Here is a 24,120-nt window from a genome sequence, read left to right as displayed (position 1 = left end):
GCTCTGAGCTGTGTTTGGCAGCTCCCAGCAGGGCCCTGCACCCAGGCCCTTTGCAACAAACCCCAAGTTCCAGGACCAGAAGAAGATTTATTGTATTGTAACAGGAACCTTGTGCTCTGATCCTCTCTTTTAGTCTCTCATCCTCTTTAACACGCTCTTGCCTTCTCTCTCCTTACCTCTCCCTCCCTCTTTGGAGCCTGCTCTGAGCTGTGTTTGGCAGCTCCCAGCAGGGCCCTGCACCCAGGCCCTTTGCAATAAACCCCAAGTTCCAGCCCTGGCTCCAGAGATCTCTCATCTCCATCCGTCCCGCTGTCCTACCCCCCAACACTCCTACAGGTTTTTATCCTCATACAAAAAAAAAAAAAAAAATTAATTTGTACTCGGCTGCTGTTGAACAGGGCTGGGTGTACCTGGATTCTCTGCTGAAATGCAGTGTCCATTCTGCTCACCAATGTTCCTCCTGGCAGCAGGGCAGTTGCAGAGATTTTCTACATATAAAAGGGAGAAGGAAAGCTGTATTATTAGATTTTTAAAACCCTTCCAAGCTTTTCAATTCTATTATTGCTGATGCTACACTTGGCCTTTGGAAGCTGGGAAAACCAGCTAATTTTTTCTAGTGTCATGCCATGGATCTTCCAGTATTTACCTACTTTTATACCTGAGCATCCATCCAAATTCTAGGTATCTCCCAAAATCAAACTATAGGTAAAAAATCTAAAATATATCCTGATTGACATATTTTATTAACAAATATAAGCTTCCCATTAACTCCACAAGCAGTAGGACACTTTTTTCAGCTGTACCAGACTAAAGATTGTCTCTCTATTCCTCCTTCAGAACTTCCACATTCCCTAAGCACAGGTAAAAAACTCAGCTGCTGACATTGCAAGGAATCTTTCTGGTCCATGTGGTTTTATCTGGATGTAGGGAAAGCTTTTATTGTGTACAGCACTTTAAGGAGGAAGATTCCAGTGCCCTCTGTATCCCATGAACATCAATACTGGAACAATAACCTAACCCTGGGTGTAAACATTACACTTTCCTTTATTTGCTAAAACAGCATCACTTAACAGTGATTGAAATAAAGGTAAAACATTCCTCAAGGGCAAAGAGGGGACAACTGATTTATCCAGAGCCCATTTAGTGCACTTATTGATCATTCCTGAGTAATACACACTCACCCTTAGCAAACACTACAGAGCTCAGCAGTGAAAAAAGAACCCCCCAGGTAAGCAGAATTTTTGGCATCCTCCCAGCCCAGAGACTCTGCAAATGCTTTGCTTGGATGCAAAAGAAGCACCAGCAGCTCTAGGACAGTGCAGTGTGCACTTCACACCCTGCTCTAACAGCAGAGAGGTTTGAGGAGAGCTGACATTGATTAAGGCTGTAAGAGGCACAGGTTGTGCAGTAGCCAAAAGCACACAGAGCACAGTACCATCCAGTCCTGCACAGGGCTGAGAGCCTGCCTTCAACACACAGTTGATATTAACAGCTGACACTGGGCCCATTTCCTCTCCCTTCCCTTTGGAAAGCTGCTCCTCTAATTTTTCATGCAAAGACTTGTTGGTGTTGATGCTCCTCTCCAGCTGCACTCGCAGGCTCTGGATTTCAGCCAGCAGCTCGTGTAAATCCAGTGGATTCTTCTGATCTTTCTGGAATTCTTCTGAGGCATCACATCTGGGATCTGAGACAATTTCAAAAGAAACACTCAAATATCTCTAACAATTAAAATAATATTACCCACCAGAGCACTCAGCAAGTAAGTTATAGTCAGTGCTATCCTCAATATTAAGAATTAACTACAAACAGCATTAAGATAATGGTTTGACAAAAATAAGCATGTCTTAATTGCTTCTACTCTTGAAAGATTTAAAGGGCTGAACATTTTTTTTTACTTTGTCCATAAAAGCTACTATGTCTCATGGCAAAAGCTAAAAAATGAGATAAAAGGAGAATGAAGAGGATTTACAAAATGTGAAGTGCAGTAATGCACACTCTGGGGAAAGGAAAAGAAACGGGGAACATCAGAGTGTGGAGGAGGGATGGAGCAGAACTGGGAGTTTAATTTTGTACACCAAAGGAAAAAGAAAACAGTGATCACCTGGCAACCAGAGGAACAAATCTGAACCTGAGAAAAGCAAGGGCTGTGTTTGCCTTCTCACAGAAAGAGATCAGTACACAAACAACTCCCTGCATTGCTTCCTGCTGAAATCCAACTGTTCAAGGTGTTCTCCAGACAGGGAAGGGGTTCAGCTGCATGACGAGGGTGCTGCCACTCTCTAATGACATGAGGAGCTCTGCAAGGAGAATCCCTTCCACCCCTGAGCTCTGCCTCAAAGCCCCATCCCTACAGGGCTCTTCTGCTTCAGCCAGGCAGCAAAACCAGTGGCTGCAGGGCATAACATGGAGCAGCAGGGAGAAAAAAATCAACTTTTAACAACTTCCAGTGGGAAATTTGCTGGATGTGGTAAGGGTTTTTCAGCAATGAAAGCATCCCACTCTTAACCTCAGCACACCAACAGCTACCTGGTGGCACAGCTTCAAAGGGGGAGGGAGAACTCAGGGGAGCTCCAGTCCTCCTCTAACTTTCAGTGACAGCAAAGTGGACATGAAATTATTAAACACCTAATTCAGAAAGCAGTGCCAGCACTTCTGCCAGCCCCAGGGAGAAGCCTCTCCCTCCACCTTCAGCAGAAGGTACCTGGGCAAGCAAGACCTGCAAGGATGCAGCAGCAGGATTTTAGATAACAAATAAATATCTAAGATCCCCAGGAAACTCATCCAGCCTGAGCCACTAAGTCTTCAATTCTGGTTTTTAGCTTAGCTAAAAAGATAAAGGAAACTTGGGGGTGTGTGGTCAACATCTGACACAGCTCAGGCTTGCAGCTCCCCCGAGGAGAAAGCATCTGAGCAGGAGGTTGTCAGATCTCTTTGCAGAGCAGACACAAGCAGGAGCAAAGGAACAGTGACCCAGCCCTGCTGGCCTTTGACAAGAGCATGTTCAGAGGGAGGAGGTGCAGGGGCAAAGGGCACAGAGCCAGCTGTGCATTTGTACCTGTCCCCTTCCTTCTTGCTTCTTCCAGCTTCTCATACACCTTGATCTCCGTCCGCAGCGACTGCAGCAACTTCTCATTCTCAGAGATCTGATGCTGCTTTACATTAATTTCTGTTTGCAACCTGTTAAGTCCCAATAAACAGCTGGGTTAAATTCTGATTTTTTTTTTCAAAATCTAAAATCCATTCCTCTTTCCCTCCATAATTCTTCCCCTGCCTTTTGAACATATCCATGCCCCTCATTAATATTAATGGCTATGGCTGAAGAGATGCCTGTCACACTGACAATTTCTTCTCTAAATGAATTTTTAAATGTGGACACAATCAATACCTGTTCAGTTCATTGCGACTGCTGTAAATTTGACATGTCAGGTATCTGATTTCATCTTCCTTCTGGCAGATTTGTTTTTGCAACTTTTCATTCTCTTTCTTCATGCATTCATGGTCCTCATGAAGATGCTCAATGACTGCATCCTTCTTAGAAAGAGATTCTCTTAACTTTTCATTTTCCTTTTGTTTATCTGAAACAAGAAAAAACACAAGGTATCTGCAATGCCCACAATGCACTATGGCCTTGATTTTTAACTAAATCAGCTTTTTCAGAGACTATCCAGCTGCTACTCCATTATTGCTAATCCCAGCTTGAATGTTTATGGTTGAGCATGGAATTTCAGGGGTGCAAAGAATGGTTAAGTCAATTTAATGAGTGGACTGTGAATATTTTATTGTTTCCTGATCTGGGATGAGTTGCAGGCTACTCCTGTAAAGAACAGTTTACATTTTTACCTCTAGATCCTTTTGCTAGCATTGCATTCAGAACTTGATTTTGCTTCCTCAGGAAATGTATTTCAGAAGTCAGGGAATTATGCTGCTCTGAGGCATGGATAAAAATGTTTGCAGAACCTATAAATATATACATAAAAGATGATTTATGAGTCATCCCTAGGTCATTAAAGATTAAACTTTCCAGACAAGAACAATTTAAAAAATTGCAGAAAAACATGCTATAAAAGCTATTTCTCCCCTATATATTTTGAAGGTTATCACTACAGGCTAAAAGTCAGCTCAGGTTAATGCCAAGTAATCCAAAGCCCAGTGCAGCACAAGTGCCTCTCATTGCTGGGCAACCATTACTAAAATTGCAGAATTATCCCTGGCAGTCTTTACCTATCAGCTAAAATCCCAACAGGACAAAATGCAGGAGTATTTTGTGACACTGCCATGATTTGAAAAGAAAACTGTAGGAGGGTTTACCATGTATTTTAGTCTTGCTCTGCTCATAGTCCATTGTATTTAGTGAGAGAACAACGGGATTCTACCAGCTAATCCACAGGGGTTAATGGAGGGAGGCTTGTAAACAGTCTGGTGAGAGATCCAGCACAAGGCTGGAGTCACTGTCCTGGCCTCAGATTACAAACTCAGAGCCCATTTATGATCACAGGGATGAAGATTTATCCCTCTTAAATCCGTGTTTCTAACATTTAGATAAATAAGCCAGTCCTGATCACCCATCAGCAGCCATGGGGAGGAACAGGCCCCTCCAGAGCTCAACTCACCCTGTGTCCCCTCTCCTCTCATCTCTGAGGATGAGATCCCCTGTGCTCCAAGGGCTGGATTTCCCTCCAGGGCCTCCACAAGAAGCTCTGGGTAACTGGCAGGAGTGAAATGTCTGACTTTGACAAACATAAGAGTGATGAATCCTGCTCTGAGGACCTTGCTGCACTAGGCAGGTGACTCTAAGTGTTAAATCCTGTACCCAGCAGTTAAACCCCAGCCCAGGCAATCCCCAGTGCACTGCACTGGTGCAGCACAGCCTGCAAAGTGCCACATCCCACTGCCAAGGTGCTGCCTCTGAAATGCAACTCAAGTCATTGTTATTGCCCTTTGTGACCTTCTTATGGTCACTAAAACACTTCAGGACCCACCAGAATTAAATTAAATTAAGCATTTTTCAGCTGATTGGTTATCCCAGTATCTCCTGCTTTAAAGCCTGAGATAAGTACATGAGTGTCAACTATTTGGTTAATAGAGAAATAACCAGCTGGCAGAAAAAATTAGCTGAATGTATGAGGAGGATGCCTTTCAGCTCTGGCAGTTCAATTCAATTTGATGTGCTGCACTTCCTCTGAGTAATCTCATTTTATTGTAATCCCAATTGAAGCTTTTACCCACTACCTAACTGGGATGTAGTGTGCCATGATATGAACCTCTTGTCACTGCTGAAAGACTCAAAGGCTCTGGAAGCCTGGCACTAATGGCATTTTACTATCTATATGTTAAAGAGTTGAGGCAGCTATGTGAACTCAAAAGGCTTTCTCCTTTCAGACTCTAACAAAGCAATCCAAGTTGAAGTGGCAAGGCTTGATGGTCTCATCTTGATTCTAATTTAATTTATTGCCCATCACCCAGCTTTATCCTATTTGAAAAGTTATGCTATTGCAGTTCTACTGAAAGGCTTTAGAATATAACTATTGGTTATCTTACATAATAAGGGATAATGGAGAGCCAGTGGTAATAGGGCCACAATCCCACAATTTGACCCACTATTGAGGCTGCTACTTGTGTGCAGAGCCCTGCTGACATCAATTACTCTCCCCACAGAGGCAAAGGTCCATCTAACCAGAGGAAAGTGGAGCATCAGGGCCCACAATTGCAATACACTTGAGTTCTCATTCTGTTTTGTGCTGAAAAAGTGAGTGCTAAGGAAGCATACCTTGAAGGTTTCAAAGGAAACACTGACTGAAAGAAAGGCACTATTGAAAATCACAGCAATGGGGAAGGAGATATTCACTCCCAGGGAAAGCAAAATAAAGGCACTCAAAAGCTGAAAAGAAGTCTGAGTAGAAACATCAGCAACTTGTGGGTTAAAAACAGCAAACAAACCCCCTTTTAATGTTCTCTGCTGTTAAGAACATTTGAAACCTAGGACACTCAAAATTAAACCTTTGATTTTATTTTGAAGCCTAACATTTGAAACTATTGAAGCAATTATTTTAGTTCTACTTGCACTGCAAGCCTCAGCTCTACAGGAATGATGTAGTCATTACCAGCATTTCAGTCATTTATAGGATACTGGAAGCCCAGAGGCATTTAAATACTTAAAGAATCTAAATATTAAAAATAACATGGCAAGAACAGTGGGCAGATGTGTGCATATGCAGCCATACAATATTTATGAGACTTAGAATAAGAATAAATCTATGCAATAACTTCTGTTGAACAAACAATTCAATATCATGAATGCAGCAGGTTGCCATAAACAATTAAGTATGTTACAACTTAATTGTTTTAAAGGAAAACAAACTAAGGACATTCAGTTAAAAGCAAAAATGTTGAATGCAAGGCACAGAATGGTTTGGGTTGGAAAGGTTCAGTTAGTTCCAATCCCTGCCATAGGCAGGGACACTTTCCATGGTCCCAAGGTGCTTCAGCCTGGCCTTGGGCACTGCCAGGGATCCAGGGGCAGCCACAGCTGCTCTGGGCACCCTGTGCCAGAGCCTCCCCACCCTCAATATCCCATCTTCCTCCCCAATTTCCCATCTCAACCTGCCCTCCTTCAGCTTAAAGCCATTCCCACTTGCCCTTGGGAATCCCCTCAGCTTCACTTCAGGATTTCTTTTTACACCAAAAGTCAAAGAAAGCTCATCTATCAGGAAAAAGGAGCCTCACTAGCAAGAGAGCATGTGCATATCTGATAGCATGAAAGAGATCTTTGATACAGAGAGAAACAAGAACTGAAAGAACACAGTGACAAAAGGAGCTGTTCTAACAGGTAGCTGTTTTTTTTCCTTTACTTTTCCAAATTTCTCCTGCACACATTGGTAGATGTGCAAAGGCAACAAGAAGACAGATGGAAGGCTTAAGACAGTTTATAAAGAAAATATACTTTCACTGCATTAATGGATGCCCTTGCCAGAATCTTTATGAAGCTGTAAAAGAGTTGGAAGTGTTTCAGTGTGGTTATTTCACAAGCACAGAATGCCTTTCCAGCAGTGTAAATACTTCAGGAATGAAATGGATGCTTTTTATCCAGCTTTCCATCACTGTAAATTATCCCTGAAAGCAAACTGCCATGTGCAGGTTGCCTCCATTTAAACAACAACAGAAATGGATCATGGGGATGATGTAAAACATAATGAATCTAATGTCAATACCAGTGGAACTGAGGAAAAGGAAAGTATGTCTGTATTTATAACCTGCTTCCAGTCAGAGTAATATTGCATATTAATCAATTTTCCTATGGGGGAAAAGGTGGGAAGGAGAGTGAAGCAAAGTGTAGAAAAATAAAGGGATGAGGTGCTTCAAAAGGTGTTCCAAAAGCATCTTTAGTGAAAGCTGGCTACTTGTGAGAAGCTTTAAATCCACCTCAGAGCTTGGCTTTCAGAGATGCTGAACACCAGAACAGAGAACAGTGGCTCCAAACCTTTCCAGTGGCATTTGATCCCTCAGGGTCTCAGCAGGAAAGATGGATTCAGTTTCTCATTAAATGAATTCTTACCTTGATCTAGTTCCTTGTCTGTTACTTGTCTCTCAAGCTGCTTCCTCAGTCTCTCATTAGTTTTTATGGAATATTCTAAACGCTGTCTCAGGATTCTAATTTCCTGCAGATGCTCCATTAATAACTCTAAATAAAGCAAGAGACCACTTCTTATTTAGAGCAGATAATTGTATTCCTTTACACTATGTACTGTTGTCAAATCTAATGGGTGTTAATTCTAGAAGATGACACAGAGCTGTTAAAAATGGCAGATATTGAATATCTGACTCCACAACCTCTTTTCCTATACAGTGCTCAAACCATGCATTCAGTGACAACTCCTACTCTACATTCTAACTTAAAGACTTTAAAGCTTTAACTTTTTAACTTTTTTTAACTTCAGGCTCTTCAGATTTCTTCTTCCTACAAAAGTGGAATAGATAACAATTTTATCTACTTAAACATTCCCTGTACTGAGGAAAGAATCCAAAGGTCTGCAATGCAGCTCCACACACCACCAGCACACATTTTTCCTTACAACAATAGGAAGCTCCCAGAGTAACTCAGAGAGAAATTTGACTTTGACTTACACAATGCACTCCACAGTAAAGAAATCTCCTGTATCAAGTTTCATTACTGTACCTTTTCCTTCTTGCTTTGCTATTCTACAATTTTTCTTCCACTGGCTGCAAGTCTCATCCTTCCTCAGGAGCAGATCTGTTCTACCTGTCAGTGTGTGATGTGTCAGTTTATCCATGTCACACACTCCTGGTTTGCTCTGCAATATTTCTCCCTGAACAGGATGTGCCAGCTCAGCTATTAAATTTTCATTGCTGCCGATAAAGTACTGCAAGCATCACTTGTGTTTAGTGGAACTATCCAGGTCAAACATGACACCACTTATTAATTATGCAGCACTTAACAATTCTCAAGGAAACACAACACTGGCTCATATAAAATTGGAAAATCTCTCCTTTCCCACATAATAATCTCTTGACAATTGTCTATTTTCACCTTAGAACTTGTCTATTTAAAGAGTGTCTGGAGCAAAGTAAAAGCTGGTAGCTTAAAACAACAAGGACACAAACTAACACACTTTATATTGCCTCAAAAAAGGTAATTCAGATGGCTGCCATCTCTGTGTGCCTCATCACTGAAACTGCAATGATTATGCAAGGAACTGGAAAGCTGAGGCAGACAAACATTCTTCATTATTTCTTAATTAGTTCCCTTGTGTGTTATTTATCAGCTTTTCCCAATATCCAGCAAATCTTCCATGGGAAAAACATTACCTGGAGGAAACTTGCTTGGCAGAAGTGGCAGTGTGCTGTGCTGGCCTTCCAGATCATGCCTGTGCTCAGGTGAGCCAAGAGGGGACTTCTCTGACAAATCAAAGTCAGATGAGCTGTGAAGAGCAGATGGCACAGGAGACTCATCCTGCAGATGTTGGTACATGGTGGCATTCTTCTCATTATTCCTTTTGTGCCAAATAAAACGGTTTAAAGTATAAAAGTTACTCTATGACTTTGGAAAGTGAACAGAGGATGCCCAATTTACAGCGATTTACAGGTAAATTTATGTGACAGGGCATGAAAAACCACTGCAAATCAGAGGTTGTATCAAGACTGAAATCCAGCAGGAACAATCACTGGCCCTCCAGCCTACTTTGCATTTTCCAGCACCAGGCAGTCACCTCTGTGTTCAGGGGACCTCAAGCTGCCTTGAACAGAGAGCTGAGCATTTCTGTAGCACTGAAGAATCCCAGGCTGGCAGAAAACCAACAAACACAGCACAACAACACCTGCTCTCTTCACCTTCAGCATCAAGGAGCTGTGACAACAATGAACTTCAGCAGAGCTGCACAGGAGTGACCCTGAGCCAGCCCCAAGGGCATGGGGACCCTCAGGGAGGGACCGTCCCCCCTGGCACCTGCACCAGGAGAATGTCTCAGCGTGCACCACACTGGATTGTGGACATGCTTATTGTTGCTCATGAAAAGAACAATCCTGGTGGCACAAGTTTCTCTTTCAGCCTCTCACCTGCTTGGTGAGAAGTGGGGAAAAAAGCCTTAATCTGTTTTCAATGGGTGGTTTATTAACAAAATAGATATTAATAAGCAAAGCTCTGCCAAACAGCTAAACATGCCACAGAACATGGAGTATCCTTATCAGTTGATGAAACAACCATATTTTTGCTAAACATTCAGTTGCACTCTTACCTTTGAGCTAATTCATAAAGTATAGTGACTTCTGTACCTATTGATTCTCCTGCAAAGCAGAAACAGCTGATTAAAATCACACACTGAGAATTACAATTTTCCCCCTCCATCTTACTCTATTTAAATACAGAGTGTTAAATTAATGAGATTAGAGGATTCAACAGATATTAGCACACTTTGTATTAGTGTCAAATGCTGTACATGACCAAAACCATTTATAGCCCAGCAACAAAGCAATAGCTTTGCTCTGGAACTCACAAAAAAAATTATCAGGGACCAACCACAGATGCCAGATTTTACAGCCTTAGTGTTTTAATTAGCATACCTATTTGAAATAATCGTGCTACATGGCAAAAGGATTACAGGCACATGTTGTTATTTCTTCAATAACATTAATATAAAAGAAATTCCATTGCACTTGGATTTTTTGTGCTGGTTTTGGAGTCAGGCTAACCAGTCATCCTTAATGAAGGAGCACATACAGGATTTTGCCTGCAACATTCTCTGTGGAATTGTGTGTGAGCACAGGCACAATTCAGTGCAAGAGATCTGGACTCAGACTCTAATTTGAATAGAGAAATAAGAGCTTGGTGGTGTCACCTTGGCTCCCCCTATTTTAAAATTTTTGTGCAATTAAGCAAAAGTGGCAGGGAAGAGTTGCACAGCTGAAATTTCAGGGGAATGAACTGAAGGTCAGGATGGAAATGCAGAGACAGACAGCTGCTCATGCTTCTTCTTTACAGTCAATTCTTAGTACACTGGATGTTCTTTACAACCCTACAAACATCATTTTACTTTAATGTGTGATTCAATGCAGCACCATTGTGTTAGATATATTGAATTGTCTCAGTTGTCAGTGACTTTTCATAGTATATAGGATACCATCTGTTGGTTTAAAGGCATTTAATGTTTATTCACTACAGTCTTCTCATTTGCAATGCAAGGAAATTCTGTAGCCACCGAAATCGTTGAATACACTCAATCTTTTATTACCCTGCCATGACACAAGGCTGTAATACCTTTTTCTCACACACAGCTGCTTTATATGAGCAATCAAAACTGCAACATCCTGCCATGATGTGCATGAAAGGCAGAACACAGAGCATGCTGTGGCTGGGCCCCAAATGGGGCTGAGCAGAGGCAGCTCCAGGGGGATGGGAGGGTCAGTCCCCATCTCAGGCACCTCAGGTGTTTTGCTCCTGCAGCTGAGATCTGTGAAGGACTGCTGGCTGTTTGGGTCAGCAAGAGCAGCACTTGTGACACCAGGAAAAGATCTGGCTTGCTGTTCCTCACAACAGCATCCCTTCTCCATCCCCTTCCTGCTAACTTTCTCCAAACTACAGACTGAAGGCAGTATGCAGGTTATACTCTTCCTTCTAGGGCCAAATGTCAATTGTGATGCTCATTTTCCAAAACATGGTTGTATTTTAGCTCTCTTATGAAAGGCAGTGTACATTTCTCCACCAGCCAGACTAGCAGGCAGCAAGATGCAGATCCCTTAGGAAAATCATGGAATAATTTAGGTTGGAGAAGACATCTTAGATCATTGAGTTCAGCTGTTACCCCAGCTCTGCCAGGCTCATGTCCTGTCATGTCACGTCACTAACTCATGTCCCCAGGTGTCTTCAACAGTCAGCTGGGCTGTTCCCTGAAACAGGAAACCCTGAAGCTATGTGTAACAAAACTTTTATATAACTACTATTTTTTTTGACAGTTAAAATATGCTTGTGTGGAGATGACCCCAAACAGCAAGTGTCAATAAAGAGTACAGCTACAAAAGCAAAACCCAGTCAAGGAGCAATGGCCATAAAGTAAAACACAAGAAGTTCCACCTAAACATGAGGAAGAGCTTCTTTACATTGAGGGTGGAACAGGTGTGGAGTCTCCTTCTCTGCAGATATTCCACACCCATCTGGACATGTTCCTGTGGCACCTGCTCCAGGTGACTCCACCTTGTCATGGACTTGGACTGGATGATTGTCACAGACACATTCTATAAAAAATCCTTTCCTTAGAATTTTTCCTCCTGAGAAGCTGGGAGGCCTCAGGAACAAAATGCAAACATTGATTATCTGCTGCTGTGGAATGCAACAGGTGCATCTGTGATTGGCTCATGTGGTTGTTTCTAATTAATGGTCAATCACAGCCCAGCTGTCCGGACTGTCTCAGTCAGTCACAAACCTTTGTTATTCATTCTTTTCCTATTCTTAGCTAGCCTTCTGATGAAATCCTTTCTTCTATTCTTTTAGTACAGTTTTAATATAATATATATCATAAAATAATAAATCAAGCCTTCTGAAACGTGGAGTCAACATTCTCGTCTCTTCCCTCATCCCAAGACCTCTGCAAACACCATCACAGATGATCTCCAGAGGTCCCTTCCAATTCTCTGATTCTTTGTGCATCATAAAAATCTTACCTTCCACGACAGTCCTCCCCATAACCCATCCTAAAGCAACCAACAGCAAGGAAAGCTTCCTTTCACCAACAACCAAATAAAATCCCATTTCCAGGGCGTTCATGGATCTGACAAGAAGCACAAACACTGCTGCTCACCATAGAGGAATTTCATCTCCAGTTTCTCAAACTGCAGCACACTTTGGTTCAGCTGCTCACGGAAGCCTTCAGCAAGATCATAATCCACATCACTGGCCTGCAGGAGCTCCTCAAAGGCCTTCACCAGGCTGCTGAGGTGCTGGTGGTAGGTGGCACAGCCACAACGGATCTCCTTGATCTGCTGGCATTGGAAGCTCAGCTCCCGAACTTGGGAGTGAACCAACGAGTCATATCTGAAAAAATGAAATTAGCTGTAAAGCCTTCCTGGCCATAAATGACATTTAAATATAAATAAAATGGGAATTAAGCTTATATTCCTAAACTATAATTTTATGTGGTTTAATTTGGTTTTAAAATGCTTTTAACAGCCACAATGAGAGATGTATTGTCTTTGCTTGTTGAGTTTGGTATTTAGAGATTATTCTCCTTCACTTAACTGCATCATTTATAAAATGGGCCAAGACTAATGGGATGACTTGATGGCCTGCTTGGAAAGAACATGGATGGCACCAGAGGTGCCAATTAAACTAATTAAGAATGAATACATGTAAATTGTTTTCAAGAATACACATATTTTTCCTGATTGGTTGGGAACTTTTTTTTGTTTGGTGTTCTGTGGTTTTCTTAACTCCCTATGGAAGCAGACAACTGTCCCTTCTCTGAAACTATTTCCTGACAAAACAGGTATTGGACTTTCTGAACTGATGGTTTCACCCAGTCTGAAAATTCTCCATATCTCTGCATGTGTATTGCAAGAAACAATGACAACCACTGTGGTGCCCAAACTCCTGTACTCCACAAGCCAGGATATAAATTTCAACTCAGATCAGCTGAATTTATTTATTGAATTTACACTTGCAAATGTAGGCATCCCCTTTGTACTGCCATTGTCTGTACCACAGGCAGAATTCTTTCTCCAGAATCATCCATTAGCAGGGAAAAAAGGAGAGATGTTAAAAGATGCAGGGAATCAAACAAAATCTATGGTGATGTGGGTTGTTACAGCATTTTTACTGTCATTTGTATAGGAAGAGATGCATAACTCATTTTGGGGTCTGTCATTTGTGACTCATGACACTGTCCTAGACAGTGGCCATAAAATCCTCACAGTGATCCACAGGGTCTCATCCCTTAATTCACAGCTGGATCTTTCTTTGTAAAATGGATGAGATATATTTTTAAGGGATGTAAATGCCTATGGACTCTGTAACACCACTGTATTTTCCACCAGTGAGCCTCAGACACACACAACAGTCCATGCTGGTGGTTCTTCACTGTCCTCAAATATTTCCACTCAAGCATTTGGAAGACAGGCACAAGGCTGAATGCCTTTCCTTGTTACAATTTCCTGTATTCCACAGGCCCTCAGCACAATAACAATATTTAAAAGGGAGAAAAGGAGGGTGGATGTTAAAAAAGGCTCACTCTTATGATCCCCCACTGCATGTTTGCAATTTGTACATATGCAGCCAAAATGCTGCCCCAAGTCTCAAACAAAATCCAAGACTGATTCTTTTCAGTCTCCCATAAATGATTTTCCAGCTTATGAGCTTATGCTATAAAATTTCATTCATTAATTCTATATTTATCTCCTCTCACATCCTTCACAGGAAGGCATTACAGCCCTCAACTGCAAAATAAATTGGAACTAGAGCGTGAACATCTTATGTTTACACATCAAGTCTGGGCACTCAAACAGAAGGGCCAGCACCAATCTGCCAGCCCATTGCCCACAAAAGCATTTCTGTCTTAAATGAGGTGTTCCATTTTCCTACATTTGGCACCTGAAAATACCCTGAGTGCTGCAGACTGTGGTGCTCTGAGAGAGGTGAGCCTGTCCCACAGGTAACTGAGATCTGAGCTCCAGAGAGGATCTCTCACAGCAAAGAGAGTTCTGGGCCTGAGGTGTGGGAGACACAGATGTACCTGGCACAGATGATGGCACAGATTTATCAGTTTTGTACTGAAGGGTCTTTTAAAAAACATTTCAGTTCCCTTATGCTAATGTTAGTGAAATTTAGCCCTTACTGTAACAACACTTGTGAATAAAATTATCCTCATCTCACCTTGCTATGCTATTTGGTATGGCTGTTTACAAAAGGGAACCTCAAAGAGGAGCAGTTTTACTCACTTGGATGGTGATGTCGCTCTCAGACTGCTCTCAAGAGGATACATTTCATCAAGATGCACATTCACAACTTGCTCTTTGTCAACTTCTGCCTCATTGGCCAACAGCAGCTCCTTAAGGTTTTGTGCCGCCCACATATCAGGTGCTTGCAGAGACTCAGAATCACTGGTTTTGGTGTGGATCTCATCCAAATCCAGCTGAGGGACACCAGAGGATGTCTGGACTCCTTCCATGGCTGTACCTTGTATTTGTGTGACAAACCCTTCCCCAGGCAGGGCTGCATCCCTCATAGCCCCACTGGAAACAGCACTGAAGCAGAGCTGCTCAGAGCCCTGCAGCTGCAGCAGGAACATTTTGTACTTTTCAAGCTCAGACTGCATATTCTTAACTCTTTGTTTCAATTCTTCTATGTCCTCTGTGGCTCCACAGCCCTGGAGTTCATCAGTCCTTGCTCCACTCCCTTGGTGAGCACACAGACACCTGGAGTCTGAAAATGCAGGGGCTGAGTCAGTGTCCTCGTGTCCCATGGGATAAAACTCTTCATCCACCTCTTTTAATGAACTCTGGATATTCCCACTGCTAATGCTATGATGATTTTGCATTTCTGAAAAACAGGAGGCTTGTCTGTGAATATTAGCATTTCTTTATCTGACATTCTGTTCTTAACAGCACTAGGATGAATTATTTCAATTCTATAACAGCAGAATCAAAATGTAGGTAATTACAAGCTATACATTATTAGTTTGGGACTTTTGACCTCTCTTAATGATTTTTCATTAATTCAATTTGCACATCAAGTACTTCAAAACCTTTATTACCTTTCAAATAAGCAATACTCAAAATACAACTAACTTTCTCTTCCCAAATGCTGGAAAATTTCTTTTGCCATATGCTCTCCTGAATCAGGCACTGATCAAGCCCAGACCTTTCCAGCCACAAAAAATTATAACCTCAAACATGAGGCAAAGGAGACTCTGATTTCACATGGTACCTCCTAAAGCTTCTAATTAAATATTCTTCTTCTCCTCACTTCAAAAATCTATACAAAATCAATTGGAGCATAAAGTCAGTGGAATTTTAAAAAGACTATCAACAAAATAGTCAGATTTGAAAAGGAAGCTATAATAACTTCTTTTTAAAAGGTCTTCTAAACAAACCCCACTAAAGGGTTTGGTATTAAAGGTTTTACATTTGATATGAACATCACATTCCCTCAGGTGACTTTGCCATCCATAAGTAATGCAATCACCTCAGATTCAGCCCAGTAAAAGCCATAAATTCCTACAGAAGATCCATGTTTAGAGTTCTGTGCATGTTGAGGGCTGTAGGTGTAAGTAGCCAGCAAAATGATTATTTTCTAGTTACCAGTAAATTAAATTTTCCCCTTCTATTAGTTCTGCAAAAGATCATTTGAATTAGAACTTCCCTTTTGGGAGCCAATTCATTGATCTTTCAGACAGGTTGCAATACTTTCAGATTGGTTTCCATGGAGAATTTCAATGTCCAGGTTCAAGCTGTAAATCACTACAAAAACTCAGGGGGAGCAGCTCTGTATGAAAGCCCAAGACCAGGAGAATAAAAATAAATATTATATAAAAGCTGGAATAAAATGAAGCTGTGATTGTGGGATATCAGCAGTGCCCAGAGCAGCTGTGGCTGCCTCATCCCTGGGATGTTCAAGGCCAGGTTGGGCTGGGAACAGCCTGGGACAGTGAGAGGTGTCCCTGCCATGGCAGGGGTGGGATGGGATGAGATTTAAAGTCCTTCCAACCCCAAGCATTTTCTGATTTGAAAATTTTCTGATTTGAAAATCTGAAAACCATTTCGGAGGATGTTTGCTGCACTCTACTCATTTTGTGTGGCACTCCAAAGGAAAGGAGTGTTTCCAGGAAAGTGCCTGTGTATGGATTCTGGAGGGTTCAAGGAGGGAGTGCAACACTGCATTCATGAACTTCTGCTGCAGTAACACAGATGGCAAAAATCCCCAACACCAGGAGAAGTCAAACTCTGAAACCCTGACTCCATGCATCACTCCAGGGAACAAACAGAGAAAATAAAACCAGATGCTAACAAAGATATTCCAGATCAGAGCACTGGCTATGGTTTATAATGCAAGAGTGCCCTCTAATTAAAGAGGAGAACTAATGAGCTCCCTGTGTCCACACCCCCACAGGGTGCACTGAGCGGGACCCTGCACACCAAAGGATTACAGAATTGGCCAAATCCTCTGCACTCTCCAGTGCTATCCAGGTTACTCAAGCCCTCCCAAAAAGACTAATGGATGATGCACAAACGTGAAACACACAGCACTAAGTCTATTTACATTTTCATTAAATGATTCCATTAGGCTTCAGCCTACTCGAATGCCTTCAAATAATTCAGATAAGCAAAATTCTATCACTCAGTTGCTTCATTCCAATAGTTCAGAACTAGATGGAGAAGCAGTAACAAACATTTAATTCAGAGAGGAGTTCAGAAGTGAGGTCATTAGCAACAGAGATCAGAGTCAGGCATACAACTCATTATTTTTACTGGAAACCAGACTCATAAATCCCTGTGGCCCTTCTGAAAGCACAACCCTGAAAGACCAACTTGGATTCTTGGAGCAATTAATCCATGGCAGCTAAGAAAACCAGATTTAAAATCCACAAATAACAGCAAGGGAGATGATTACCTGAAGCAGTTTACAATTTTGTACCACTCAGAAGAAATTGAAGCTTTTAAATTTCCTTTTTTTTTCTAAATTCTGTACCATATAAATGCTCTACCTTGATAGTTTTGCTGATTTTTGTCCTTCACATTTTCCTTCTTGTCCTCTGTACCTGGATCAACATCATGGAACTCCACCTGGGTCTCAGTATTATCCAGTTTGGGCAATGAGACAACTGGAGGGGAAAGGTTAAAGAGAAAATGGAGACAACAGTGGGAAAAGGTAAAAGAGAAATCAGTAAGAGACTGAAAAAAAAATTAAGTGGGAATAGTTTAAAAATAACCAAATCAAAACCAACCAACCAAATCAATAAATAAAATCAAAAAAAGTAAAAAAACCCTCACATCTCATAAACACAAACCTGGTTCTCTGACAGTTTGGAACAGGAAAATCTTTACTGACAATATGAGTATCTTTAAATAATTGAACTAATTATAAGGGCAACCACTCAGAATTCATTGCAAAGGCTCCCACTAACAAATGAAGACAAACATTTGTAGGTCTCCTTTGTAATGGAACAGTAAATCAATCTCTAGTGCATTTTTAAATGTTTTATGTTCAGCTCAGAGAAAAGGCTTAGAAGTTTCTCCAGTGTGAGCATTGATCACAAAGCAATCTGCTGCAATCACTGCAGCAAGTCTCACAATCAGCAAGTGTGCAGCACAGCTGTTACACAAGGGAAGAAAGCAGAGAGGAGAGGAAATCACAGCAGCTCTGCAGCTCCTGACTCCTTCAGGATCTAATTCAAAGCCCTGCCCTTCAGGATTCTCCATGGGTTTTGCACCTACCTGAATTAATTGCTCCAGCCCCATCTCCCAAAGTATTTATAACAAATTGTAGCATATCTGTGCCTTACCACAACAATGTTATATTTAACAGGACTCTCTGCAGCCTCTGGGTCTGACAGTGGCTCACTCACAACTTGTCTGAGTCTTATTTTTATATTTCCTCTCCCTTACCTATCCTTCACACCCCTGCTCAGTTTTTAATCCAACTGCTAAGTTTATTTTTATTTTTCAACCACCCCAAAGCTTTATCTAATACCCATTGCTCTGTCTTACAATTTGTCATACTTTGCTGATCCCAGTACTTCGTCAACAACTGAGTTTAAATTAACCTAGCCACAGTGGGAACAGACACAGCTGACTTGACTGATCAGTGGAATATTGGAAAAGTTTAATTATCCAGCATAAACAAAATCAGGATTTTTATACTCTCTTGTCTCCATTACAGGCAGTTTTCATTAAATTTGGCATCTTATGAAGGGAATTTTTAATTTACCCAAACATTGATATATGTGTGCACATGTAACACCCTGTGTTCTGCCATTTATTACAGACCTTACATATGTACACAGCACTTTCTGTCCCACAAAAATCTGGTTTACATCTTAATGGCAAACAGAAAAAAAGGTGTTTTTTCAAGGTTTACACATATTTGTCTACTCAAGAAACTTGCAAGATTAAGCAGTATTGTAGTATATAAAGATGATCTGCATTTACTTTCTGCTGCAAGAGAAAGTAAATGCAGATCATCTTTATATACTACAATATACTCCAGGTCCTACTCCATGCAGGGCCAGAGTCACCAGATTTGTTCTTTTTTTACCTCTCCCTGATGTGTTTCCCTGTGCAGGCTCCCCTGGAAGGTTTCCAGCTCCAGACTCATGCAGTAATTCTCCATTAGGCTGTTCCTGAAAAGGTTTGGTTTGTGTTTCACAGGCTCTCAGACCTTCAGGAGGTGCCCTGGAAGGATTTTGTGCTTCTGGAGCTGATTTGTGCAGCCAGGAGTTCAAGGGGACATTTCCTAATGCCCTGCAGGATCTCACAAGCACAGGCAGCCTGGACTTCTTGGGCAAGGAAGCAGAGCCAGCCTGAAAAAGGCAGGAAGAAAATGGGGAGTTAGTGATTTGTGTGTAACCGCCAAGTGTAGGAAGTATAAACAAACAGGCCAGGAAAAATAAAAATTCTCCTGTAAAATCAGGCAGCTGTCACATTAGTTTTGAAAATAAAATTGCAATACCCTTGGCTACATGAGAAATACACATTCAGAGAGGCAAAACACCCATTTCTGCGGTAGAATTTTCTGTAAGTCCCAGCTGTTCATGCATCTGTAACTTTCCAGCTCCTGAAGCAGGACAGCAAATCCAGCAGTGCCCACCAAAGGCTTTAACCACCAGGTGTATCAATTAGCTCTGGATTTGTGGCTGCCTGAGGAAAAGAGTTTCTCACCCAAACTGACCCCTCTAACTGCTGCTTCCCACTGTCATTATATCATAAATGTCTGCCAGCCCAGCAACTTCTTCCCTTAAAACCTTTTTTTAAAATTTGAGGATCCTCCTCATTTTTCAACAACTCCTAAGCTTATTTTCCTTTCTTCCTTTAGGCTCCACCCAACATGTCCTACTTCCACAGCTTTGAGAAAATCAGCATAACTTTGCATCAGCCAGAGGACATTTATTCTGCCACAGAGAAATCCTTTATGAACAAAACCATTTTCTTCACCCATCCACTCTATAAATTGCTTCTGAAGGATTCCCATTTCCTGCTGTAACAGACATTCCCTCACTGGAGCTGGGGGAAGCTGCATTTCTTAAGTCACTACATTTTAGCCTCTCACCTTTGGAAGACTCTGCATAAAATAAATGTTCCTTGTTTAAACCCCGCAGCATAAACTAGTGCTGTCTCCAAAAAGATAAAAGCATGCCATGTGTTGATGAGAGTTATGGAATTGTGTGTAATAATAATAAAAACCAATAATGGCATGTTCAGATAGATTTAGTTTATAATTTTGCTGTTCATTTGCTCCACCAGTGCTGTTAAGTCCCCTAATTTCTTTCACCACCCAATGTATTCTGAAATACCTTTCCACATTCGCTTCTCAGCAATTACAGTCTTTACACAATTTAAAATCATAAAAAGCAAGTTCCATTTTCCAAATGCCACCCTCAATTCCTTTTGTACATATATGAGAACAGTATCCTTCACAGGCTGCAAAATAAATCCAGAACTTCCAGCTAACTAAACTGCTTTAATAACACCAAACCATTTCCAGCTGTCTCAGGGCTGTGGCACAGACACATTTGTCACCCAGATTACCCAAAGGCCACTTCAGCTGGCTACATCAAATTATTTATAAAAGCCATTCCAAAGCTAAAGATACAGTGCATTAGTCCAAACAAGAAAGCTTTTAAAACAATTCATTCAAGGGCTGCATTGAGGGTGCCACTGATTAAACCAGAGAGGAATCTGGAAAATGGTAAATAAGAACAGCAAACTGAAACTCAGGGGAAACAGGAACTTGAAAAAGAAAAAAAAATTGCAGAAAGAATCATAAAATAATGGAATGGTTTGGGTTGGAAGGGACATTAAAGGTCACCTCATTCCCATGGCAGGGACACCTTCCACTGTCCCAGGCTGCTCCAAGCCCCATCCAACCTGGCCTTGGGCACTGCCAGGGATCCAGGGGCAGCCACAGCTTCTCTGGGGAAGAATTTTTTCCTAATATCCCATCTTCAATATCTCAGTATCCTGCTCTCCTTCACCTTCAGGCCATTCCCCCTTGTACTGTCACTTCATGCCCAGAACAAAGCCTTATCAACATCCCTTCATTTACAAGCCCCTTCCTTCAGCAAAATGAACCCAAGAGGAACAAGCCAGAATAAAAACGAGCCACTCCTAATTGCTACGTCTCAGAAACCTCTTAAAGTTATGGAAACCACTCTTTGCAGAAGGTGCTACAACATTCCCTGTTAGCAGTGCACAAAATCAAAAGCAACGCTCCCCCCTTTGTCTGCTCTGCAGGAGCCAAGATCTTCAAAGAGTTTTCAACTTCACTTCTACCACTGCTGCTGAAACAATACACAGAACTCTTTAGCAGACACTGTTTTCCCACCTCTTTGTTTGGGATCACAGTCTGCCTGCAGACAGAAGCTTCAAAACTCGTCTGGCCCCAGCACAGCCAGCCTGCACTCCCACAACAGCCCCTGTGCACTCAGTCCCAGCGAACACAGCAAACTGTCCCCATGCCACAGGGCACCCCTGGCCACACTTCTCAGGAAGCAAGACATAATGATAGGATGTTAATAAAGCCCTAAAATTGAGATTTGAGTTTGTGGAAGTGTCCCACTGACCCCTCCACAGCCTGCTCCCAGATGTGATGCAAATCTGGAATTTTCTAGAACACTTTTGCCATTTAGACTTCATCAGTTCCAAGTGCTCTAGTTGTGTACATTATGAACAAGAAACAGAGACTCTCTTTTTCCAAAAGCTGTAATATTTACGAGTGTGTGGTCCCAGGGAGAGTTGAAATTCAATTAATTAACGTTCTAAAGCATGCTGAAGTAGGAGATGAAAAGCTCTGAATGTTAAGAACAATTATCTAAAATATATTTGGCTTACATCTCTTTTCCTAATATTAAAAATCATACAAAAGCAAGATTTAATATTAGAAATGAAACATATTTTTCACTTTTTATACATCTATTCCCTGAGTACAAAAAAGAGAATAAACTTACTTCATTTGTTCTAGTAAAAGAAAGTCTTTCATGCTGTTCACCCTTCTTATACACATTTTCTTGCTGATGTTCTGCTTCTGCATTTAATCTTGAATATTTTGACTTTTCTTCTGAGGCTCCTTTTTTGCCTTCATGTTTGAATCTCATGACATTACTCTCTAAAGTCATTGTTTGCATAGCTGCATCTTTCAATTCCACTTTCAACAACTCACTCGCCTTATTAATCTGTGGCACTGCATCTGGATAAAGCTTCTCCTCCCCATCAAAAGCTGATTTCAATTCTGCTCGCTGCTTTAAGAATTTAGTGACCTGCTTGAAATGTTTGAGTTGAGCTCTTAGTTGAATAATCATTTGCCTAAGATCTTTTTCATTCTTTTTCTCTATATCTTCACTTGAACATTCTTCCTCTGTCGTGTTCAGATGATCTAACAGTTCATTTACAATTTTCATTTGTTCTTGTCTGCTACACTCAGGAAAGAGGAGAGAAAAGACATGAATTTAGATTTCTATTTAAGCAAACAAAAATACCTTCCAAGAAACCCTTCTGCTGTGTTGTGACATATCTGAAATTCCCAGGAGGTTCTGTTTTTACTCACTAATGAATTACTCACTAACAGAGTTTTTGGAACCTTTTCACAACATGAATTTTATCATAAATTGCCTCATGATGGCTTTTTTCCTATTTAACACAGAAATATAAGAAATACGAATGGAATTTCAAAAAGTTTACTCTCTACCTCAAAAGTTAATTTATACCAACAGCACACCAGGCTCTAGACCATATAATCATAGATTAGCCCAAGTTGGAAAGAACCCACAAGGACCATCAAAGTGTAACTCCTGGCCCTGATGTTGATTTTGTGTGCAAATCTACTCCTCCATGAATTTCTAATGGAACAGGGAAGATGAAAAGTGAGAAATCAGCCAAAAAGCCTACAAAACCATCTCATTACAGACACCAAACTGCCCCATGGATAACTAGAAGCTCATGAACAGCAATGTTTTAAGAGAAACTGAAGCCAAATAAGAGGCATTTAAAGCACAAGCAAGCTCTGAAATTCTAGAGACAATTTCATGTGTCCAATAGAGAGCTGTTTGTGCCATTAAACATATAAACCAGAGTTTTAAACAACTGCATTTGTATCATTTAGCATTTGAAATGGTAGAAGCTAACTAGGCTTTTTATGGCTTCCTCTGGCATCTAATGGCATTAGTGAGAATTCAGCTGTGCAAAGCACAGGCTCATCACCCATCAGCCTGGTCATTTATACTTGAACACAGGAAAAATTACACACTAGAGTGGTAAAGATGACGGTGCTAGAATTACTCATTAGCCAACTTTTAAGTAAAGATAACAAATAAACAATGTTTTCTCTTCATTTCTAAGGGAGTAGTATCTCCTCATTCACCACTAACTACTCCTGTGACAACTAAGACAATTTATGCCTGTTGGGAGAGTTTTAAATAGTAATGTGAAAGTACAGAATTGCCTGAGTGCAGCCAAGTGCAGCATGGTGAACACAGAAATCAGGGTCTGACTTGTGTAACTCCACTGGAAATTCTGCTCCCAGCACTGGGAAAGTCACAGAATTCTGCACATAGTCAGTCCAGAAACCAGGAAAGCAACTAGAGAAGGAAAAGGAGCTACAGGACAAGGAAAGGAACATGAGAATGAGCTACAGCAAACTATAACTCAGTGCTCAACCAGGAGATTAAATGGTGTGAGTATGAAACTGGGGTAAATCAGTGCGTGGTTTTCTCTGCTTGGCATTGCCCAGTTCCTATGGAAATGAGCATTTCAGCTGGGAATTGATCAAATCCCAATGTAACACACACATACACTCTTGAATTCCACTGGTGCCAGTAGGGCTTATATAGATTTAGGTCCTCAAGTGTTTTCTCCTACATAAAAAAATTACCCAAGAACTGAGAACATAGCTCAGCCAGTCCTACACATGGAATAACCCTTTAGTCAAGTGCAGGACAGGGCCCCAACTCCCCAAACTGAGAGCAGCAAAGCCCTGTCCAGGCAGCCCAGGTGTGCAGCACCATCCATTCAAAATGATCCTTGTAAAACCAACTCCAATTCCTCCATCCTTAGATCCTTTTACACACTGTTTTTACAGTAGTATTGTCCCTTCCACCACACCACTCTTCACTGGCCTGTGCTCTCAGATATTTTGGGTTTTTTCAAGAAAAATAGCAGCTACTGTCAACTAAGCCCTTTGACTCTGTTAGACCTCACCCTGGAAACAATCAGTCCTTGCACTAAAGCTCCCTGGATCAGTAACTTTGCAGAGTTTCTTTCTTGCCATGGATTTTTTTTTAAGGATTTCTACTGATAGTATGTTTCCTAATTACTTAATTGCATGATAGACTAAAATGGCTCTGAAGGTGCCTTGCCAATCTCTCAGGTAAATTAGACAGTGCCATTATCTAAATTCACTTTAGCAAAATTACC

The 24,120-nt window shown here is 41.3% G+C and overlaps 1 protein-coding gene across 1 annotated transcript in view; it reads right to left on the bottom strand.

Moving 5' to 3' along the window:
• CDK5RAP2 (CDK5 regulatory subunit associated protein 2) overlaps nt 1-24,120 on the bottom strand; it is a 71,465-nt gene that overhangs the window by 10,163 nt on the left and 37,182 nt on the right. The window contains exons 22-34 of the mRNA XM_058818104.1: nt 21,660-22,122; nt 18,752-19,016; nt 17,202-17,318; nt 14,437-15,037; nt 12,306-12,538; nt 9,750-9,798; nt 8,824-9,008; nt 7,553-7,678; nt 3,841-3,957; nt 3,386-3,575; nt 3,056-3,177; nt 1,436-1,684; nt 411-488 (exon numbers count right to left, since the gene is read on the bottom strand). Of these exons, the coding sequence (XP_058674087.1) occupies nt 411-488; nt 1,436-1,684; nt 3,056-3,177; nt 3,386-3,575; nt 3,841-3,957; nt 7,553-7,678; nt 8,824-9,008; nt 9,750-9,798; nt 12,306-12,538; nt 14,437-15,037; nt 17,202-17,318; nt 18,752-19,016; nt 21,660-22,122 (2,795 nt within the window). The remainder of the gene's footprint in view (nt 1-410; nt 489-1,435; nt 1,685-3,055; nt 3,178-3,385; nt 3,576-3,840; nt 3,958-7,552; nt 7,679-8,823; nt 9,009-9,749; nt 9,799-12,305; nt 12,539-14,436; nt 15,038-17,201; nt 17,319-18,751; nt 19,017-21,659; nt 22,123-24,120) is intronic.

Source organism: Ammospiza caudacuta, chromosome 21 (assembly GCF_027887145.1).
Source record: "Ammospiza caudacuta isolate bAmmCau1 chromosome 21, bAmmCau1.pri, whole genome shotgun sequence".
NCBI classification, from domain to species: Eukaryota; Metazoa; Chordata; class Aves; order Passeriformes; family Passerellidae; genus Ammospiza; species Ammospiza caudacuta.
Note: the sequence above shows the minus strand (reverse complement) of the source record. Positions and strands in the feature narration are given on the sequence as shown.